The 19,118-nt window shown below is 42.2% G+C and overlaps 1 protein-coding gene across 2 annotated transcripts in view; it reads right to left on the bottom strand.

The window, feature by feature from the left end:
• Positions 1–10,206, bottom strand: part of LOC120502293 (solute carrier organic anion transporter family member 1C1-like) — a 19,548-nt gene extending 9,342 nt beyond the window's left edge. The window contains exons 1-8 of one of the 2 annotated variants that reach the window (XM_039709571.1): positions 10,078–10,206; positions 7,039–7,180; positions 6,124–6,256; positions 5,377–5,498; positions 4,909–5,055; positions 3,755–3,853; positions 2,241–2,486; positions 1,215–1,379 (exon numbers count right to left, since the gene is read on the bottom strand). In XM_039709571.1, the coding sequence (XP_039565505.1) occupies positions 1,215–1,379; positions 2,241–2,486; positions 3,755–3,853; positions 4,909–5,055; positions 5,377–5,498; positions 6,124–6,256; positions 7,039–7,180; positions 10,078–10,206 (1,183 nt within the window). The remainder of the gene's footprint in view (positions 1–1,214; positions 1,380–2,240; positions 2,487–3,754; positions 3,854–4,908; positions 5,056–5,376; positions 5,499–6,123; positions 6,257–7,038; positions 7,181–10,077) is intronic. The other variant, XM_039709572.1, reaches the window with a different exon arrangement.
• Positions 10,207–19,118: the final 8,912 nt, after the last annotated feature.

Raw genomic sequence — 19,118 nt, 5'->3', positions numbered from 1 at the left:
TTGTGATTTTGGTATAAAATTTTTTGGGGGTTTTTTTTTTTTTTTTTTTTTTGTTTTGTTTTTTTTAAGAAGAAGAAAGTAAAAGAGGTTGTGAAAGAGAAATAAGCACTGTGAGTTTGAGTCAGCCCTCAGGTTCCTTAGGAAAGGTGGATTTGGAGAGAAAGGAAAAGGAGGAAGTAAAATCACCTTATTGCAGGGACAGCCACTCAGCAGGATGCTTCCCTAACCATCATACACTCTGTTGGATACAGTCCCTGTGCTCAGAGAAATCAAATGGTTCTTAATCCTCACTCACTCTGCACATACCTGAAAGCTTAGCTCCAGAAAATATTTAAATACAATGAGAAGTACTATACTGAATGTAGGGATTGTTTTCTGGACTTTCTTTTGCAATCAAATGTACTTGACGATTTCTCCTTGCTTTGAGGAGTTTTGTGCCAGGAAATTCCAGCTTCTATCTTGCAGGGAATTAACATAGCACAATGGATCATTACAGTTTTTCAGCACATATACACCTCTGTTGCTGTGCAACTAATGCTGCTCTGGAACAAGGCAGTTGCCTCTGGGGTGGGCAGATGTAAACCTCTTTGCTGTTAATGCTGTTGAAGCCCTGGACCTCTGGAGCTGAACCCCACAGGCAGGTCCAGCAACTGGGCAGCCCAGTCCACCCTCATGAAGTCAGCTACAAAAATGTTAATTTCTGTAACCCAAAGGCTGAAGCAGCTTCTCTCTCTTGTGCTGTAAGGGACAGCTTGGATTATGACTTGTCTCCCTTTTATTTAACACCAATCTCTGCAGAGAGTCTCCCACAGCACTCACTGAACTGATCTGTTGTTTTGTTGAAATAAATGGGAAGCCATCAAGGCAGCAGATCTGTCTGATGATAAATTTATGTAAAATATTTTAAAATTATTTCTCAATTATTTTCTTGTGTTGTACATACATTACTTTTCAAATTTCCAGTGAAATGGGAATTAAGATATCAAATCATGTGAACTTTTGCAGTAACTCTTGCATAGATAAACTCAGAGTTAATTTGTGCTGAAGCAGAAATGAAATAACTTACCTTCCATGAGCTAATACTTAAAGTCAGACAAGGAAGGAGAAGAAATGAACATACCCTAAAAAAAATACAATTTTTCCTATAGGTATATGGAATATGCCACTCCTAAAATGTACATTTTAAAGATATCAAGAAGCAGATATAGCATTACCTATAACAAAGTTAGTTTTTGAAGATGTCTGCCCATACTGTTGCTCAATATACTTTGGCTTATATGTCACCATGCCAATTAGAGAATTGAACTGAATAATACTTGCACACAAATAAAGAATGTAAACTGGATTCCCAAAGAGGTTCTTCAGTGATGGCAAGAAGTCTGCAAGACAAAACAGCAGAGATAACAAGCAGGCCAGAGTAATGCTGTGAGTAATGCTTTGTAACATGTGTGCCCCTTCCAAAAAAACCCCAAAACTGCAAAAGATTTCAGAGGGAATCTGTGAAGCTCCCTGAGGAATTCCTCACAGCACCCCCATTTCTGGAGGGAGGAACAGTGGAGCAAAGCACTAAGCATCAATTCCCCAGAAGAGATCTCTTGTTTTAAATACCTTCTTTCCATCATAAACCAGGAATGATTTGGTTTCTGTGTGTCCTCCACAGCCACAGCACTGTTTAGCTTAATTTGGGGCACAGGGTGCTCAGCACAGCTGACAGTAAGCACACAAATATTGAGGTGCACATTCAGCTTCTGAGGGAAAATGCTTTTGGCAAAGCATGGCCAAGGAAATGCAGTTGTGCAAACCAGCTCCTGTCTAAACCCAGACAGCCTCCTCTAGTACTGTAGCTGCTCTGTGCCCATCTCTAGTCTGATCAGATATTCTACATGTTTTCCTAACTCATGAACTTACAGGGAAAAAATAATTAGCAAAAAACAAGGGTTGGGGTTTTTTGGAGCACCACTTCTGCAACAGTCACTACATGTGAATGAAATTTTTTTGCAGTTTCATGACGTGCTGGGCCACTATTGTAATTTTATAAATCTCAGCCATTTCTCATGCAATAGCAAATCCAGGGAACACTGAAGAGACATTTTTGTGTGTACTGTGGAGTTGGGGAGTGAAAGGGAAAAACCATAGTTCTGAGACCATTAAAATTGGGACTCAGAAAGTATAAAAATTTCAAGTCTAAAAGCCTTTGAGAGAAAAACTGAACAATCAGGAAGAAAACTCAAGTGATTTGCCTTTTGCCATCTCTGCAAGCTTCGCTTGCTGCCAAGAGGAGGTGCCTTGGTCCTTGTTCTCCTCAGTGATGAACTTGGAGTGCTCAGAGGAGGTGCTGGAGTCCTTCCTGCTCTGGGGCCTGGGGAGGTGCCTGGGCAGGAACCAGAAGGGGATGCCAGCCAGGATGCTGATCACCCCAGCTATCAGGTAGCCCAGCCACCACGCCCCCACCCACTGCACGTCCTTGGGGCTGATGGTGACGCTGTCTGCAGAAAGGGGAAGAGAGGAAAGGAATAAATGTAGGGATGTGCCCCCTGTTGATGGAGTGACAAAACTATCCATTGTCTCCTAAAAAAGGAAAAAAGCCCAGAAGTTTCTCTCCTCAATTAGGTAAAAAGACACCTCATAGGACCTAGGGGACTTCACCTCGAATTTAAGGATAGCAAACTGGACAGAAGCCATAAAGTCCTGCCTAAGCAATTCACTAGAAAAATAAGAGAACAAAGAAATGAATCACTTTTGTGAGGTGTTTTACCAGTAGCAAGAGCCTCTTGCCCCTGGCTCGGTTTTTCTCTGTAAAGAGCTTTGTTATTTTGCCTTTTATTAAAACTTTTCTGTTTCCAGCACTGCCACAGAAGCCATCCTGCTAATTTGATGCCATCTGAGGTGGCTGAGCTATCTCGGGTGTGATGTAGATCTCCAAGAGCTCATGAGACAAGGCTGGAGGAGACCTTTATATCAAATAAACACATCTGGAGGACATGTGCTGCTAATAAGGAAGGTGGGTTGGCAGGGTGGTTTTCCCATCCAGGTCTAGCTGTGCTCTGTGTCTCTGTGGGTGTTTTACATGTTTTACATGTGGGGACATGCTGAGGGCTCACTGATTGCTGGGGCACAGCAGCAGCCTGGCCCTGACCCTGCTGTGCCACTTGCACATCCCCAGAGCTGCTGCAAGCACCAGCACGTGGAGCAGCCCAGGTGCCCACTCACTTGCTCCCAGCCAGGCTGTTCTACACAAAAACCCCAGGAAAAAACCTGGTTTCCTCCGGAATTTTTTAAAATTATTGTTTCCTCAGAAGAAGAGCAATCAGGACCTGGTTTCCTCCGGATTTTTTTTTTTTTTTTTTAATTATTGTTTTCTCAGAAGAAGAGCAAGCAGAAGATTTGGTACCCCCTGCCAAACCACTTTTCCAGGCAACAACAGGATACTAAAAGGGCACATGCAGCATCCTGAGCCTCAGTCCTGCTTCCTCCTGGCTCCCATGATCTCCCCAGAGCCTCCTTACCTGAGCATCCCTTGGAGGCACCTGCTGCAGACCTGCTGGGGCTGAGGAAGAGTCAGACTGCCTTCTTCCTCTACACCCATCTCCTTGCCAGCCTGTTCTGCCACACTGCTGCCATCCTTTCATTTCACAGAGTGCCCCCTCTGCCCCTGCTAGCCCCTCATGCCTAGCAGATAACCAGAGAGTTCTTGGCCAAAAATAGGCATTTTGGAGCCTGACTGGGTATTTAAAGCCCAAGTGCTCTGACTTACCCAGATCCACAAAGCCAATGTCAACGTAAAGTTTGGCACACAGGGATCCCAGGAGAAAGCCAAATATTGGCCCTATGATTGCCACTGTCTGCACACAGCCTGGAAGGGAAAACAGGGCTCTGTTACACTCCTGAGATAAAAAGGGCGCTGGCTCTTCTGCATCTGGCAGCAGAGTGTGATGGGCAGCAAGAGACACAGTCACACAAATTGAAATATTTCCAAGAAGAAAAAAAGTCATCAATAAAATTTTCTCCACTGTGATGACACTTTTTATTGTTATCCAGTTAAAGAGTTACATTCAGCCTGAAGGAAATATTGTCAGCAAACTGAATGGCCTGAACTCAACAGCAACACCAATCTACAATTGCTAGAAATGCTTTAGCTGACAGGATTACAGTAACTGGGGAGCAAATGTCATTTTTTAAAGTCAGCTGATCACTTTTAGTTGAGGTAGGCCCTGAAGAGGCTGAGAAATCACTTTGCTTTATTTTCCATTGTTAATATGTTTCTATACACTCTCAGCCAAACTTTCTGAATACTTTGAATTTGAAAAAATTCACCCAGAAATCTGGGAAGAGTGACTCTTTTACAGAGAGAATCTGATTTTTTGCCTTCTGCCTGGCTGGAAACTTGTCAAGAGCAGATGCTGATGAGATAGGACTTTTTGGTAATATTTCACATGAATGTGCAGCCATCAAACAATGAACACAAAAAACCCAGGGATCCCAACTTCCTAAAGCTTCAGTACTATTGTTTATAATCCTACACGAATCTGGAGGGAACATTTTGAGTGCCCACTGAAATTCTATTTTAAGTGCTTAAAAGAGTGCCTGTTTTTATCACTTTCCAGAGAACTGAATGTGCACAGAGGCTCAGCAGTCCACATCCAGAAGAATTAGGAAGATTAGGGTAACAGCAGGAAGCCAAGGTCAAATTCTTTCACCAAATTAAGATAATGGAACTGTGCTGGTATAATTAAATGGGAACTTGGTCCCTTGAGTGTACATGACTGTTAAATAAACTTTAATATTGGAAATTATGCAAACAAAACAATCAGGGCAAGTTAATTCAATAACATTCATTCCATTATTCAGAACGACTCAGTTTCCTCTGGGGAGAAATCCATTAGGAAAAAGAAATTATATTTATTTTACCAATATATAAGGCAGCATTCTCTTCAACAGCATAATCATCGATGTATGCAATTCCCAGGGGCTGGATAGGGGTTTCACCTATTCCACGCAGAAGGTTTCCAAGTAAAACATAGATCCACATGGAAGAGCCTGCTTCCTTTTCACACCCTGTGTGCACAACAAGAGACAACAGCGATGTGTTTGTAGTAACAGTTGGACACTGAAAGCTCAGGGCTCCTAAAATGCTTCTGTGGTGGGAGAAACAGCAGGAAAACTGTGAAATACCTTAAGGTAGAAAAATCCTTAGCATGAGCTGCCTCAAAGACAGTACAGTTTTGCTGGTTTTATAAATTTGCCACCACACACCTTTTTTAGAAAACTCTTTCACTTCCTTCTAATCAAAACTGGGATCTCCTGACAGAAAGATTTGGGAAACAATAATGACAACAAGCACTACCAGCCCCAATATTTAGCAGAGACAATTCTCACCTGCGTTTATTTTTGCTGGGGATTTCTCCAAGGCTGAGAGAGGAGTTTGGCTTTTGTCCTGCAGACATGGAGAGAGGCTGACAGTGGAATTGATGGTGGAAGGGAATCTTTCATACCTGTATCTGTTTGGAAAACAAAGTTGTATTTATCCATAAGTGCTGATGAGATAAGCAAGCAGATCTGTAACTACCAGACAGGCCTATAGCACCTGAATGCAAACTTCATCTGCATCCATAAGAATCCATCTGGATCCATTGCAGTGGTGGTTTACAGGGGATAAACAGAGCTCTCTTTGTACTGCAGCTGTACATGAGATTGTCCCGTTGGTTCTTTTTGCAAAGGTGATTAATTTCAGTTTAACAGCCACTTTGCTCTACTATGATACATGAATTTGGACTAAGAGATTATCAGACACTGGTGCATCCTCTGGCTTGTGCTGAGATTGTCCTCCTGAGTTTAGTCATCACTTCTTTACTGACATTTCAACAAATCCCAAACCACACCAAAATGTGGCCAATCAAGATCAGAGACTAATTTTAAAAAAAAGCTGATTACAACTGAAAAGAGTATACATATTAAATCATTTGCTCTACAGTAATAAATCATTTCACAAAAAAAAAATTTAAATTAAGTAACCACATCCCCATATGCCTATTTCTATCACCATAACCAATGCCTAAATGTTTTAGGGAGCTGCCATTCAGTGTGCACAGCCCAGCTGGAAAACAGGGATCACTTTGCACTTACCTTCCCATGAAGAACTGGGGCATTGCAATTAGGAACGTTCCAGCTGACATAATTAAGCAGCCTGCTCCAATTATTCTTGGCCTGTGAAGCTTTGCTCCAAAGTAGCTCACTAGAATTATGATTAGGAGGTTCCCTTTGAGAGTACAAAAGGAAAAATGAGTTTTACTGCTTGTTGATAAGAGATCCCATAAAATAACAATTCCTGGTATGTAGTAAGGCACTGATTTCAGGGAGACAGGGCAGGTGGGGATGGCCTTTCTCCTTCTTTCCAGGCCTTCTGTGATAGGAAAACCATAAACCTTTGGATAAACAGCTGGAAAAGAGGAGAAAGCCTGTGCCAGCTGAAGAGAGCAAATAACCAGAAAAGCAGAAAAAGGAGGAATCAAGCAGAGTTTTACACACTTAGGCTAAGATTTCATTCCTAGGAGTACCACAGTCCACTGAACACCCATGAGATAAATTCAGTGGTCTGAAATGGTAAGAGACAAAGGCATGCTGGAAACCTCACTGTGAGAGGGAAGGAGAGGGCCTGCACAGGAAATGTGGATTACAGTCAGAGGTTTGTCCTCCTGCTGCTTAATAGATCACAAAGGACAAACACTTGTGAGGGAGGTGGATTTCTGCCTGCAGAAATCTGAGCAGGAAAATTCTCATTCAACGGTCAAAATGTTTATTAGTATGAATTTGTCACATGCTTAGCTTATCAAATTGCAATTTTTTATGTCTATGCTGAATTGTTTGTGTTAGCAACCTTATCCTATTGAACATAATCATACTGATAGCCCCACTTATTTTTACCAGGTGAATCTTGCTCGGTTTTAAGTTTCACGGAGATTCATGCAATCCTTCTTCAGAACAAACTGCATCACTCTTTTTTTCCCCCTCAAAATAAAAATGTGTTTCTATAGCACATACCAATTTCAAAACTTCCATCAATAACACCAACCAAGGAGGAAGGGATGTCAAATCTTCTTTCTATTTGTGTGATAGTGCTTTTTAGGTAACTTCCTGACAGTGCTTTAGCAAAATAAACAAAAGACAATGCACCAAGAAATATCTGTGGGGAAAAAAAGACAGTGATTAAATCAGGCAGTACAGAAGATATATGAATTATTTTTAAATATGTTCTGCATCTTACTTCTTTTGCCAAAAAGCCAAACCAGTATTTCTCCTACTTCTTATTAAATGCTTGATTACTGATTTGCTCATCTCTTATGAGCAATATTGATAAAAAACTTAATTGACTCTCAACCATTGCTAATTTCAGATAGATGCCAAAGCTACTGCTCTGTTGAAAGACAGAAACCTGTGATTTTCTCAGCAGGGAGCATCCTACACAGTAACCATATGGGTAAATGCTAGGTGTGGCTTGGTGGGGAGGTGAGTTTTTGAACATTTTAAAATATGTTACATGTTCTGTGAGATGAACCTGCCAGGCAACTCTCTGTCAGGCTCATCCTTCCCCTGCAAGCTCTCCTGCAGTCTCTAATACATGCATTTTCCTGAGTGCACCCTGCATTTGGCACCTTCTCCCCTCCAGTTTTGCAGAGGCAGTTCTCTCTTAGCTATCTCTGCATCTGCTCCAGCACATCCTTCTGAACCAGGACTGGGCTTTGGAAATCAAACTCCATCTCCCTTCACAGTGCTTTGGTATGCACTTCAAAGGTACAGACTGAGCCCCTTTCCCACAGAATTCACCTGGTCTGAAGTGCATGTGGTGGGAGAGCAGGGTCCTTAGAGTGAGCTCTCTGTTCCTGCAGATTTATTGCCTCAATCTGCAATCTGCCCTCACTGAATGCAGCCCAGCTGAGGTTATGTGCTCCACAGATACTCCCACACAGTGGAATAGGTCATGGAAACCACAGCTTTGCTTTCCACCTTCAGATACAGGAGGTGTTGACTCAAAATGAGTACGAATATGGATGCTTTCTGTAAAACCCAGTCCCAGAAATTAAGAGGGACTTAACCCCACGTTAAGGTTTTATTTGAATAGGAATCTAGAGCCTTGTGCTGCTCCTTAATCCTCTCTGACAATCACACTCCCAGTAAGCAGCTGCTCTGAGCAATGTACTCACCTCCAGTGCACATCTCCTCACATCTCATTTGACAAGGCACAGTGGCAATAACATCACTGCTGAATGTAAATTATTGTGCTAAGGTTCAAATATATCTCAGTGTCACTTTATCCAGGGCTGGTTATCCCTCCTTCAGAAACAGTAAATAAACATATACAAACCCTCTCTGGGTCTTTTTTTCCTACAGCAGCAGCTCTCAAGGACTCTCCAGTACAAATATTGCCATAATATTTTACATTTCCTGTAAGCTTATGCCCTTGGATTTTAAATAGCAATGTGACAGCACATAGGGGTTTTTTTCAGGAAAATTATATAGGTAAACTACAACTTAAAATGCTTCTGAATGTCTTTGGAACAAATTTTTTTACTGGGTTTGCTTCTGTTCCAGGTGTGCAGTGGTGGAAAGACACTCCTGAATTAGGGCTGGGACAGAAAGGCACATATGATTTCACATTCTTCTCTGGTTTGTCACTGCTTGTAAGCAGATATTTCACCATATATTTCTGGTTAAAGAAGGCAATTTTAAGACATAGAAAGGTTGATAATTGGTAAAAATAACCTGTTTTATCTATATATTGTTTTCTTAACTGATTAGGCAAAACCTGAAGCAGACTTCTTCATGATTTGGAGATATCTTTAATAATTTCATTCTGACTCAGCAAGACCTAATCAGAACTCAAAAAGTGTTAGTTCTCCAAAAAAAGAGAGAGGTCTTTTTAGTTCCTACATATATACATTATATCATAGCATATCATATATCTTAGTTCCTAGATATACATTAGTAATATCAGTTTGGGTTCCTAGAAGACACAACTTCTTTAAAGAGAAAGAAACTGAGCTGAAATAATATTTCTTTTCAATTTCTGGAGCTAATAAACTGATTCCTGACTGGCTAATCTGTGACTGAAGTTTTTTTCATTGAGGGAATTGGATGATCATTGTAGCAAATGGAGAAGAAATGACAGAATTATATTATGGTACAACATTTATTTAATACAATTCATCCTCCATTTCAAACAAAACCAAAACATTCAAAAGTTATAGACTTCAGGGCAACTATTGCTCTTTTCACTGGCTGTATTGGTAGCTGGATTAATATCTGAAAGTAGATGTGTGATTGAGTGGAAAAAACAACAGAAATAAAGACTGTGCACCATGAAAAGAACGAGGCAAGGCTGAAAACTCATTTTCCGTGTAACTCAAATCATCTCACCATTGCATGGCGATTTTGAGACCTCACCCAGCAGAGTGCCAGCCTGTTGGGAAAGAGGCAGAGGCAGCAGGGAGAGCTCTGTGCTGCCTGCTGTGCCCCAGGTCCCACCAGGCAGGCACAGCCACATCGTGAGGCTCAGAGCAGGGACCTCCCTGCTCCAGCAAAAACTTCTGCGGGGTGAGAGAGGTGTAGATAAAGTCATGACAGTTCTGCAGTTTCAAAGTCACCTCGTGCAAGTTCTCTTGAACGAGGAGCATTGCAATCATGCTTTAATCATACAGCACTCAAAACACACAGACCATAACAGGATATTAGTTTGGAGAACCCAGCAGAATACCATGGCTGCTATCTTAAAAAAGCAACCTGCCCTGTTCTCAGCTTTAGGTGGAGCAGTAAGAAAGATAGAGGGGCTTTTTAGGATGGGTCTTGAACACCTCACAATATGCAAGCCTCAGCCAACAAATTATATTTGATGACTGGCAAACATTAGGCAAATACGGATCTGAAGAAGATTTTCTTGTGAATTAGAAATGCATCTAATAATTTCATACTGACTCAGCATGACATAATCAGAATTTAAAAAGGGATCATTCATTAAAAAAATGAATAAATAAAAAGAGAGATTTTGTAAGTCCCTGCTGGAATATTCAAAAGCTCTTACTCTACCTTTATACCTCCACAACACGACTGCTTTTCCTTGGACGCGGATGATTCGGATTTGAATGAAGATCGATCCACGGGCAGGATTGTGTTGTTTGAGAAAAAGTGAGTATTTTCTTTTGATGAAATCTCCATGATGGTGTCCTCTGCCTCTAAAGCAGAAAACATGGAGAACACTTTAAAAGGGCATCCCATTAGCTCAGCCTCAAAAGCCCATCATGTGACAGCAACACCCCGCTGGACTGTTTTCCCAACAACAGCAATTACCAAACTTTACAACAGAATCTGACCAGTGCACTGGATGTGTAATTATGGAAATTTGCAATCCACTTGCCTATAATAATGGAGATTAAATCATACTCAGCAAACAGCCATCATCTTCGTTCTCTGGCTGTCATCAATGTGATTTCATAAAACATTTGGCCAGCAGACTAAACAAGGCTCATTACCATTTTAAATGACATTTCTGAAGTCCACATGTAAATTCACGTTTCTGGATGTGACCAGGTCTGCAGAGATTTCTCAGCGCTGATCTCTGAGTTTCCCATATATCTGGGACATGAAGTAATTAGATCAAAGGAAATCTATCCCCATTAATGAGGCACTTGAATTGTTTTAGATGGAAACATTAGCTCTAATCGTCTGATTTCAGCTAATGAGTTACACAAGAATAAAGAGGTTTAGTTCCCTTTACCATTTTACATAGAGTCTTAGGGCTCAGTGGTCAATTGTTTCAGGGAAAAATGTGAATTTGCTTCTTTGCAGGTAAATACAAAGAAGTAAAGAAAAACTAAATACTGCACTTTGGAAACAAAAGGTATCAGCAATTCTTAAATCTCTAGTTACATACTGCAGTACTTTGTTCTTAATTTCAATCTCTAAATCAGATCTGAAAATATTTATGAACTCAGCTTCTGTGTTCACTTTTAGGCAGTCCTGTGTTTTACAGAACAGCTGCCTGAAAATATGAACAGGAAAAGTTCCTGTTCTCTCATGTTTGCCTGAAGAAACAGATCTTACACAAGTTAAAATATGTATGGTTTTATGTATATATCTATTTACATAGATATTTATATAGATGCATGCACATGTTTTCATGGCTTCCCAAACAGGAACCTGTTTTACCAGCAATACAGGTGAAAGTAACAAAAGTCTATCTTCAGTTGCTAAGATTTGCTCACAGGCTCTGTTTTTGTATGAACAAGACAAAAGGACTTTGTGACACCACAATTTTCACCAAGATCTCTCCATCATTTAAAATAAGAGCTGTGATTACATATAAGAGAAATGTTTGCATTTCATTGTCCTGACAGGAACTCTAATGTGTTTCCTTATCAACACTAAGGAGTATAGTTTTTTTGCAATTAAAAAAAAAGAAATTTTTTTTGTGCTTGCTGAACATTTATTGCACCTATTCCTGTTCTGCTTCTGATTTTCTTGATGTCTTGGGAGAAGTCTTCTTTTGAACCTGAACCCCACTTTTGAACCTGTCCAATGGAGAAAGCACGTACCTCACAGCATAAACCCTTTTATAACAATCACATGAGGTGTGCTGCCATGTAAGCACATCAAACAGCCTCTACTGTAAGGCTTGAAACACCCTGCATATTTACAGCAATTTTGGAACGAAAAAACCCCAAACCTGGAAAGGGAAAACATATGCACCACAGCTCAATGACCTGTCCTTATCTCTGAGCAAAGCACCTCCCAGCTAGAGAAGATGGGCAGAAGTGCAGAGGGTCTCCTCCCCTGCACCACACATGCAGGATTGGCCAGAACACAAAAAAATTGCTGTGGTGGTGTGGGGGTGGTGGAATATGATAAACTGAGGCTTGACAGCAGCATGCAAGGTCGTGTTCCACTGAGCTGAAACAAATCTCAAATGGACAGCAGAGCTTAAACAGCACTTATGCTCACTTTATTACAGTATAAAAATTGTTAACATTTATTTATTGTCTGACTGTCAAATTGAAGAGTGCAAGGAAGGCCTGATGTCCATGCAGGTTTTAATACATCCCCTGGTATATATATAGATATCTACAGGTTTTAATGTATCCCCAGCTGCTCTGGAGGCATGGCTCTAAGGAGGTTGGCAGTTTTCAGAGCCACCTGCAGCCATGTATCTCAGAGCATCAGTTTGGTGCTGCACTGTTAGTTTTGACCCTTCCTCTTTGGTGCAACCAGAACACACAGGGCTGATTCACTGTAAATCACAGATTTGCCACTCAGATTCTTTTGGCACTGTTGGTGTTACAGTGGGACTATTCCTAACAGACTGTCAATTCCAGTGGGAGGCGAGGGACATCTCTGGTTACCATACCATCTTTCTCTGGTGACACAGAAAATGAGGACAGAGAATGTCTAAACACTTCCTTTCCAAACATGGCCAGAAAGCCAAATAAATGTAACCATAGAATCATAGAATTGTTTAGGTTGGAAAAGACCCCTAAGACCATTGAGTCCATCTATAGACCCAGCACAGAGAGTCCACCACTAAACTCTGTCGATGAGTGACACATCCACCCATCTTTTAAACATACCTCCAAGGATGTGACTCAAGCACCTCACTGGGCAGCCCATTCCAGGCCTTGACAACCCTTCCAGGAAAGACTTTCCTGATATGCAATCTGAACCTTCCTGGTGCAGCTTGAACCTGCTGTTTCTTGTCCTACTGCTTCTAACTCAGGAGAAGGGGCTGACCCCTCACTACAGCCTCCTCCAGGGAGTTGTAGAGAGTGATGAGGTCTCCCCTGAGCCTCCTTTTCTCCAGGTTAAACCCCCCCAGCTCCCTCAGCTGCTCCTCACAGGAACTCCAGACCGTTCCCCAGCTCCACTGCCCTTCTCTGGACACACTCCAGCCCCTCGATGTCCCTGCAGTGAGGGGCCAGACCTGAGCACAGGATTTGAGGAGTGCCTTCACCAGTGCTTGGTCCTGCTGGCCACACTGTACTGATACAAGCCATGACCACTGGCCTGCTCCTGCACCTTTAGGATTTCTTTCTTGAAGAGTGTCCAGCCTTCCTTGACCCCTTTGTCCCTCAGAGCTGCCTCCCAAGGAACTCTGTCCACCTGAACAGGCCAAAGTCTTCCCTCCACAAGTCCAAAGTTTGCTGAGCTCCCCTTCTTACTTCTCCAAGGATTAAATCTCTTATTTCATGATCACTGTGCCCGAGACAGCCAGCAAATGCCACATCACTTGCCAGTCTTTCTGAGTTCACACACAGGTCCAGTGGGACACCTGTCCTCAGTGGCTCTGTCACCAGCTGTGTCAGGCACTTTTCTTCCACACACAGCAGGAAATTCCTGATAAAGACCTAATAAGACCTTCTAATGAGACCCCCTGGGCCCTTTCCTCTCTGCTGTGCTGTATTTCCAGCAGACTCCCACCATGACATCTGCCTTGCCGGCCCTTCCCCTGACTCCCACCCACAAACAGATGTCCCTGTTGTCATTGTCCTTAACTCTAGGAACCAAAATACCTAGAGCACGCACTCAGCAGGCTGAGACTCCTCCAGAAGTGTCCCCTCGCTCGTGCAAAAGTGCAGGCAGAGAACATCCTTCCCCCTCTGGAGCTCCTGCACCCTGCAGTAAGCCTCCTTCGCCTTTGCACAGGCACAGGAGCTGCACTTCTGCACTGGCTGGGCACAAAGACAGCTCACCATGAGCCCAGCTAAGAGACATCCTCTGTGAAAAGTGAAGCAACAAAGAGAAGAAGAAGAAAAGCCAAATCTTACCTGGCAGCAGGAATCCCCAGAGGTGGTGCCCACCAGCTTTCATAGGTAAGCTTCCTCTACTGCTTATGCAAAGCCACACCTGCATGCACTGGTCCCAGCTTAGAAGGGGAAAAATTGGAGGAGAAAACCTCCTCTCAGAAATGACCCTGTCTGTGGAGGTACATCTTATTCTGGAGGTAGAGAAAGGAAAAGAATGCGGGTGGGGGAACTTGTTTTGTCTCTTGTTTTGCCTGAGCATTTGCTATTTGTCTGCCCCCCATCCTCCTCCTTCCCCACCTCCTCAGGTTTTTCTTCCTCTGTCCCCTCCTATCAATTCCAGGACACTGGGCACACCAGCAAAGCAAAGAGGCTGGCTGCCCTAGATGGGAATCATGGAGAGCACCTAAACAGCTCCCAGGGGTTATTTTTCTTTGCAAGTTGCTGTAAGTTTGATGAGGCACGTGACAAAGCTTTGTGGGGAGAAAAAAACCACCCAAAACTCTGATCTTATTAATTGCTTAATTCCAGGAAACAGAAGAATTCAAGGGAGAATGGCATTGGGGAAAAAAAAGAAATAAAACGGGGAGTGCGTGAGAGAAGACAGGGTGGAGGTGAACAGGAGATTCACAAAGACTTCTTGTCCAGTCCCTGCTCCTTCCTGTTCTGCCCTGCTGCCCAAAATCCACAGGGCAATGTCCCTATCAACAAGAAAAAACCCCAACAAAAACAACAGAGGGAAAAGTTACATTTACGGGGAGGACAGAATTGCATGGGAGACGTCAAGTCCTTTGCCAAGAGGAAAGAAAAGGAAAATTTTGAAGTCTTCATTCCCACCCTGAGTTTTTCCTGCCACAAGGTCACAGCTGCTGAAACATTTATTTTAAAGTTTGGGTAAAGGTGAGGAACATGACTAGCTCCCTCTGTAGTTTGTTGAGCCAGGAGAGGCTGTAAGTCCTGTCTTCTGCTGCCATGCAGGCTTTGATTATACAAACAGAAAAGGTATTGAAGTTAAAAATTTTTCTTCCTTTTCCCTTCTTATTCCCTCCCACCCTCTGCAGTACAGCAGGTTCCCATGGCAGCTAAAACCTCACTCACACAGCCAAACACAGAGTAAGCTTCTGCTTTCCTAGATTTAATACAAATTATTATCCTTCCCTTCATTATTTCTCCATTTGGGGCTCTTAATGTGGCTGGAAATTTATTGCACTACACGTAATTCACATCGTGTACTTTAAACTGTCTTGTATCCTTCTTTGGTTTGGAAACTTGGAAATCTATTTTCCCCTTTACTAAGAGATACCAGGGTGCCTAGTAGTCCACAGTGATTAGTGATTAGGAGACTTAGTGATTATGAGCTCTTTCAGCCTCTTGAAGAGAAGAGCTTCCAGGCCATTTCCTTCCATTATCAGGAAAACTGAGTTTACACAATACAGGAGCTGTGCTGGTTTTGCTTGACCTTTAATCTTCATTGCTGATCTTGCTGCTTTCAAAGATTTCTGACACAGATTCCAGTTATTCTGCCACTGGTAACCTTTACCACGCTGTCCTTCAAAATAAGTGGAGTTTCATTATCAGACTCCTACATTTGTTATAAAAATCCCTTAATGCTCTAATCCGCCTCAATTATGCTACAAATTGTGTTGATAAGCAGCAGAGCTTTGTCCTCCACACTCCCAGAAAAATACCTACAGACTGGTTTTATGTCCTTTGGAAAGCAGCAGTGCTTTGAAGAACCGGGCCCACAAGATTTAGTGCAATTCTCTCAAGTTTTCTGGATTTTTGGTTAATTGTAAAACCTCAGTATCAGGTTTTTACCACAGCTGATTTTTTATTGAGATTTTGTTGGAGAGTTGTCTCTGACTTCTTTATAGGTGGTATCTTAACTGCAACTTCCCCAAAACCACTTGGGGGAGGCATTTTCCATTATGGAAAGTTTTCTTACACCTCCAGAAGAGTGTCACCCTTCCTTTATGAACTAATTACAGCAGTTCCTCAGAAATTACTGTACTTACATCCTCTACAGCTTTTCAAGATGCTCAGAGTAAATGAACACCACATCCCCCCTAAAATTCAGTAAGTTAATCTGACAGAAGTCTCATCCAGGTGGGAATTTCTTAGTTTTCTAGGCCTTGCAGGCCACGGATGTCACATGGAAAGGCAATGCAGTACATCACCTAGCAAGGACTGAGACATAAGAAACAAATCACTGCCAATTCTAATCCTGGACATGACACCTCTTGCTTGTCACTCTTCAGTGCCTCCCACAGCACAATGACACAAAACCCATTGGAAGCTTGCTGGACAATCAACCAGACAAGCCAGGTTTTGCTTTCTTACAGTCCTAAAAAAATTGCCTACTTATGTATACTTATTCTGTAATTGGAACAAAACCTTTAAAGCAGCTACAGGACAAAGAACAAGACTTGAGGCCTGTTTTCTTTACATTCCTACTTTGCATTAGTAGCAGGAAATTAGAAGCCAGACCACCTTAATTTCTAAAGCACAGGTTAAATTAATTATATTTACAAAACCTTGTCTAGCCAGAGTGAATGGCTGTGACAATCACAATCTCCATACACAGGCCCACCATTGCACTGACAACACAGCAGGTTTGTGGGACAGCCTTTGGAAGCATGAAAAGTTTTCCTTCCTGAAAGACATTTAAAAAAAAGCATTAAAAAAAAAAGCATTTTCATCTGCTAGAAGGAAAATACTGTTTAAAAACACACACCAAAACATATAAATATCACCTTAAATCTGAATCCAAGTGATTCCTACAGTCCAACAGGGAATACATTTGCAACCCTTAATATTGTACTGCAAAGCAAAGTTACTTATAAACCCTTGGCTGAACGAGTCTTCAACTGCTCTCACTGAAACTTGGCCAAATGCTCCTTTAATATTTTATTTTTGCTGCCATGTAAATGCTCCAACCCTGAGCAACACATACTGTAATATGCAGCTTGCAGTCAATGAGAGGTAGAAAGAGGGAAGACATTTGCAGTTTAATAATAAGGCATCCTAGTTTCACTGCTTATAAAATTTTAATTGCTTTAGTTATGCTACTCTACTGCTATGGATTATTAATTCCTCGACATTAATTTTTCCTCTTCTTTTTGTTGCCAGTCCTAGGAACAGGCTTGGTAAGAATATAAATGAGTAGGAAACCCACTGCCAGAAAAAACCTTGGGTGCCCATTCCACACCAAAGAACCAGAGACAAATTCAACACTTTGGCTTTTAGAAGCTCTTGGGGACTGCTGGGGGAATTTCAGCCTTGGGGACTTTTTTTCCCAACTAAGGACAACCAGATCTATCCTCAAAGAATAGTTTTCTTACCAAAGGACAGCAAAGCAATAGAAAAATGTTCCAATTATATTTTGGACCTAACTTCTTGTTATTAGGATATGCAAAGGTCCTACTGAATAGTCTCTTTACTCTGAGGCGCTCATTAAATCCTGAATTTTACATTTTCAGCCCCTTGCATTAGACATAAGGAAGAAAAATTTTCAAAAATAGGAGTGGCAGTAAAGGCCTTTCTTTACTGCACCCTGACCACAAAGCAGCATCACCTCCTCTGTGCATGCTCTCAGTGCTGGGTACCTGAGGCAATTTCGAGGAGTGAGATCAGTGGCTGTACTTTACCTTGCAAGCACTTGCAGAAGGTGAATGATCAGGTAAAATGGCTCAGAGGTTTTTCTTCCTGAGTGGTTAGTAAAAAAACCAAGCAAAAAATCAAGCAAAAAACCCCAACCAGCTGCCCCTGCCCTGCCTGCCCACCCCACTGAAATGGCAGAGTCAGCCAGGCTTTAATGTGACATTTGAGCAGAATTACTTCGTATTCTCATACAGCAGCACACTTTGCAAAGATTCCTGTGAGACCTGTTTCTGAGGGAGTACAACAAACAGGATGAATGAGAAATCCAGAGATGTGAACATTCTTCAGGGCAGGAAGCATTTGCACCCACTGGAGCTTTGGGGAGAATTTCTGTGTATAAAGATGTAATAAGTGAAACTGGAACTTGTCCAGCTACCAGAGATTAATACCATTAATCTAAAAAAAAAGTCCCATAGCACTTTCATTAATGAAGATAAGTTCTTTGAAGTTTTAAACCCAGAGATTTTGCCTAGAAATGTAGAGAGAGAAGGTACCAAGAATTGAGCAGAAGAGCTGATAACACTGAAGGTGTTGAATTTATAGAATATTATGCCTTTGGCAAGAACAGTAATAAAAAAATCACCACGTGCAAGGGATTGAGAAGGGAAGTAATTTATCAGCAACAGCAACAAAAGGCACATTAAATGAAGCCATTGTGCAGATCAAACAGGAACCCTCTGCTGTGTATTTCCTGGCTGAAGAGAAGCAGGTGCTGCAGCAACCTTTCATCTGTAGCAGACTTCCAAACCATTCTCCCTGTGTGCATCCCAGGTTCTCCAGTGATTATAACTGGCCACCCACATTGGGTGTGATACAAGCCATCAGAATTTATGGTTAAACTTGAAACTTGTACGTTTCCTTATGAATTAATGCAAGGTTCCCATCACCTCTGGGCAGTGAAGCTGTCCAACAAAACAGTTTTGACAGCTTCCACTGCAGCATTCCAGGTCTCTGGGAATCTAGTGTGGAGTGGTTAAAAATTCCCCTTTGGATGGTGTGAGAGGGCAACCCCAGAGTGCAGACCCCAGCAGCCAGGGGAGCACCTGCAGGTTACCCTCCTGTCAAAGCTGTGTGCTCTTCCATCCCTGCATTAACCATGGGCAATATCTGGGAACCAGGTGGATTTCCACAGGATTTCGATGAGATCACTGAAGACACATTGAAAGAAAGCACTGCCAAACAAAGCCCCACTAGTTCTCTGAGAATTGTGTTTGCAGTGAAACGCTTCAAGTGCTTTCAGGCAACTGCATTTGCCCAAAGCAATTGAGAGCAATTTGAACACCTGGAAAATGCAACATTTAATTGAGCTGCGAGGGGCTGTGCGTCATGCTCTCCTTTATGCTGCAGCAGAACCCCAGGAGAGGCAGGCTCTTGTGTGGTCTCATTAGCAGATTCACTGCTTCTGCCCTGTGCTGTATTGCTCAGCTCTTCCCATGGGAACCTCTTGCTGTTTGAAGAGCTCCAGAGGGAGTTTGGGCATTTTCAGACAAGTGCATTCCTTACCTTGGTACCCCTGCTCTTTGCGTGAGAAGTAGCGAGGCAAAAGTTTTTCTTTGCTACTCCAGTTGCACTCCTCTCTGTGACTTTAGCATCAAGTAATGACATGCCATTGAGATATTAAGTGTTTGGGACAGAACAGCTACTGGTTTATTAGCAGTTCCCTTGGAATAGGAATAA

This window comes from Passer montanus, unplaced genomic scaffold (assembly GCF_014805655.1).
Source record: "Passer montanus isolate IOZ18808 unplaced genomic scaffold, ASM1480565v1 scaffold216, whole genome shotgun sequence".
Classification (NCBI taxonomy): Eukaryota; Metazoa; Chordata; class Aves; order Passeriformes; family Passeridae; genus Passer; species Passer montanus.
The sequence above is the reverse complement of the archived record's forward strand: the minus strand, read 5'-3'. Positions and strand labels throughout refer to the sequence as shown.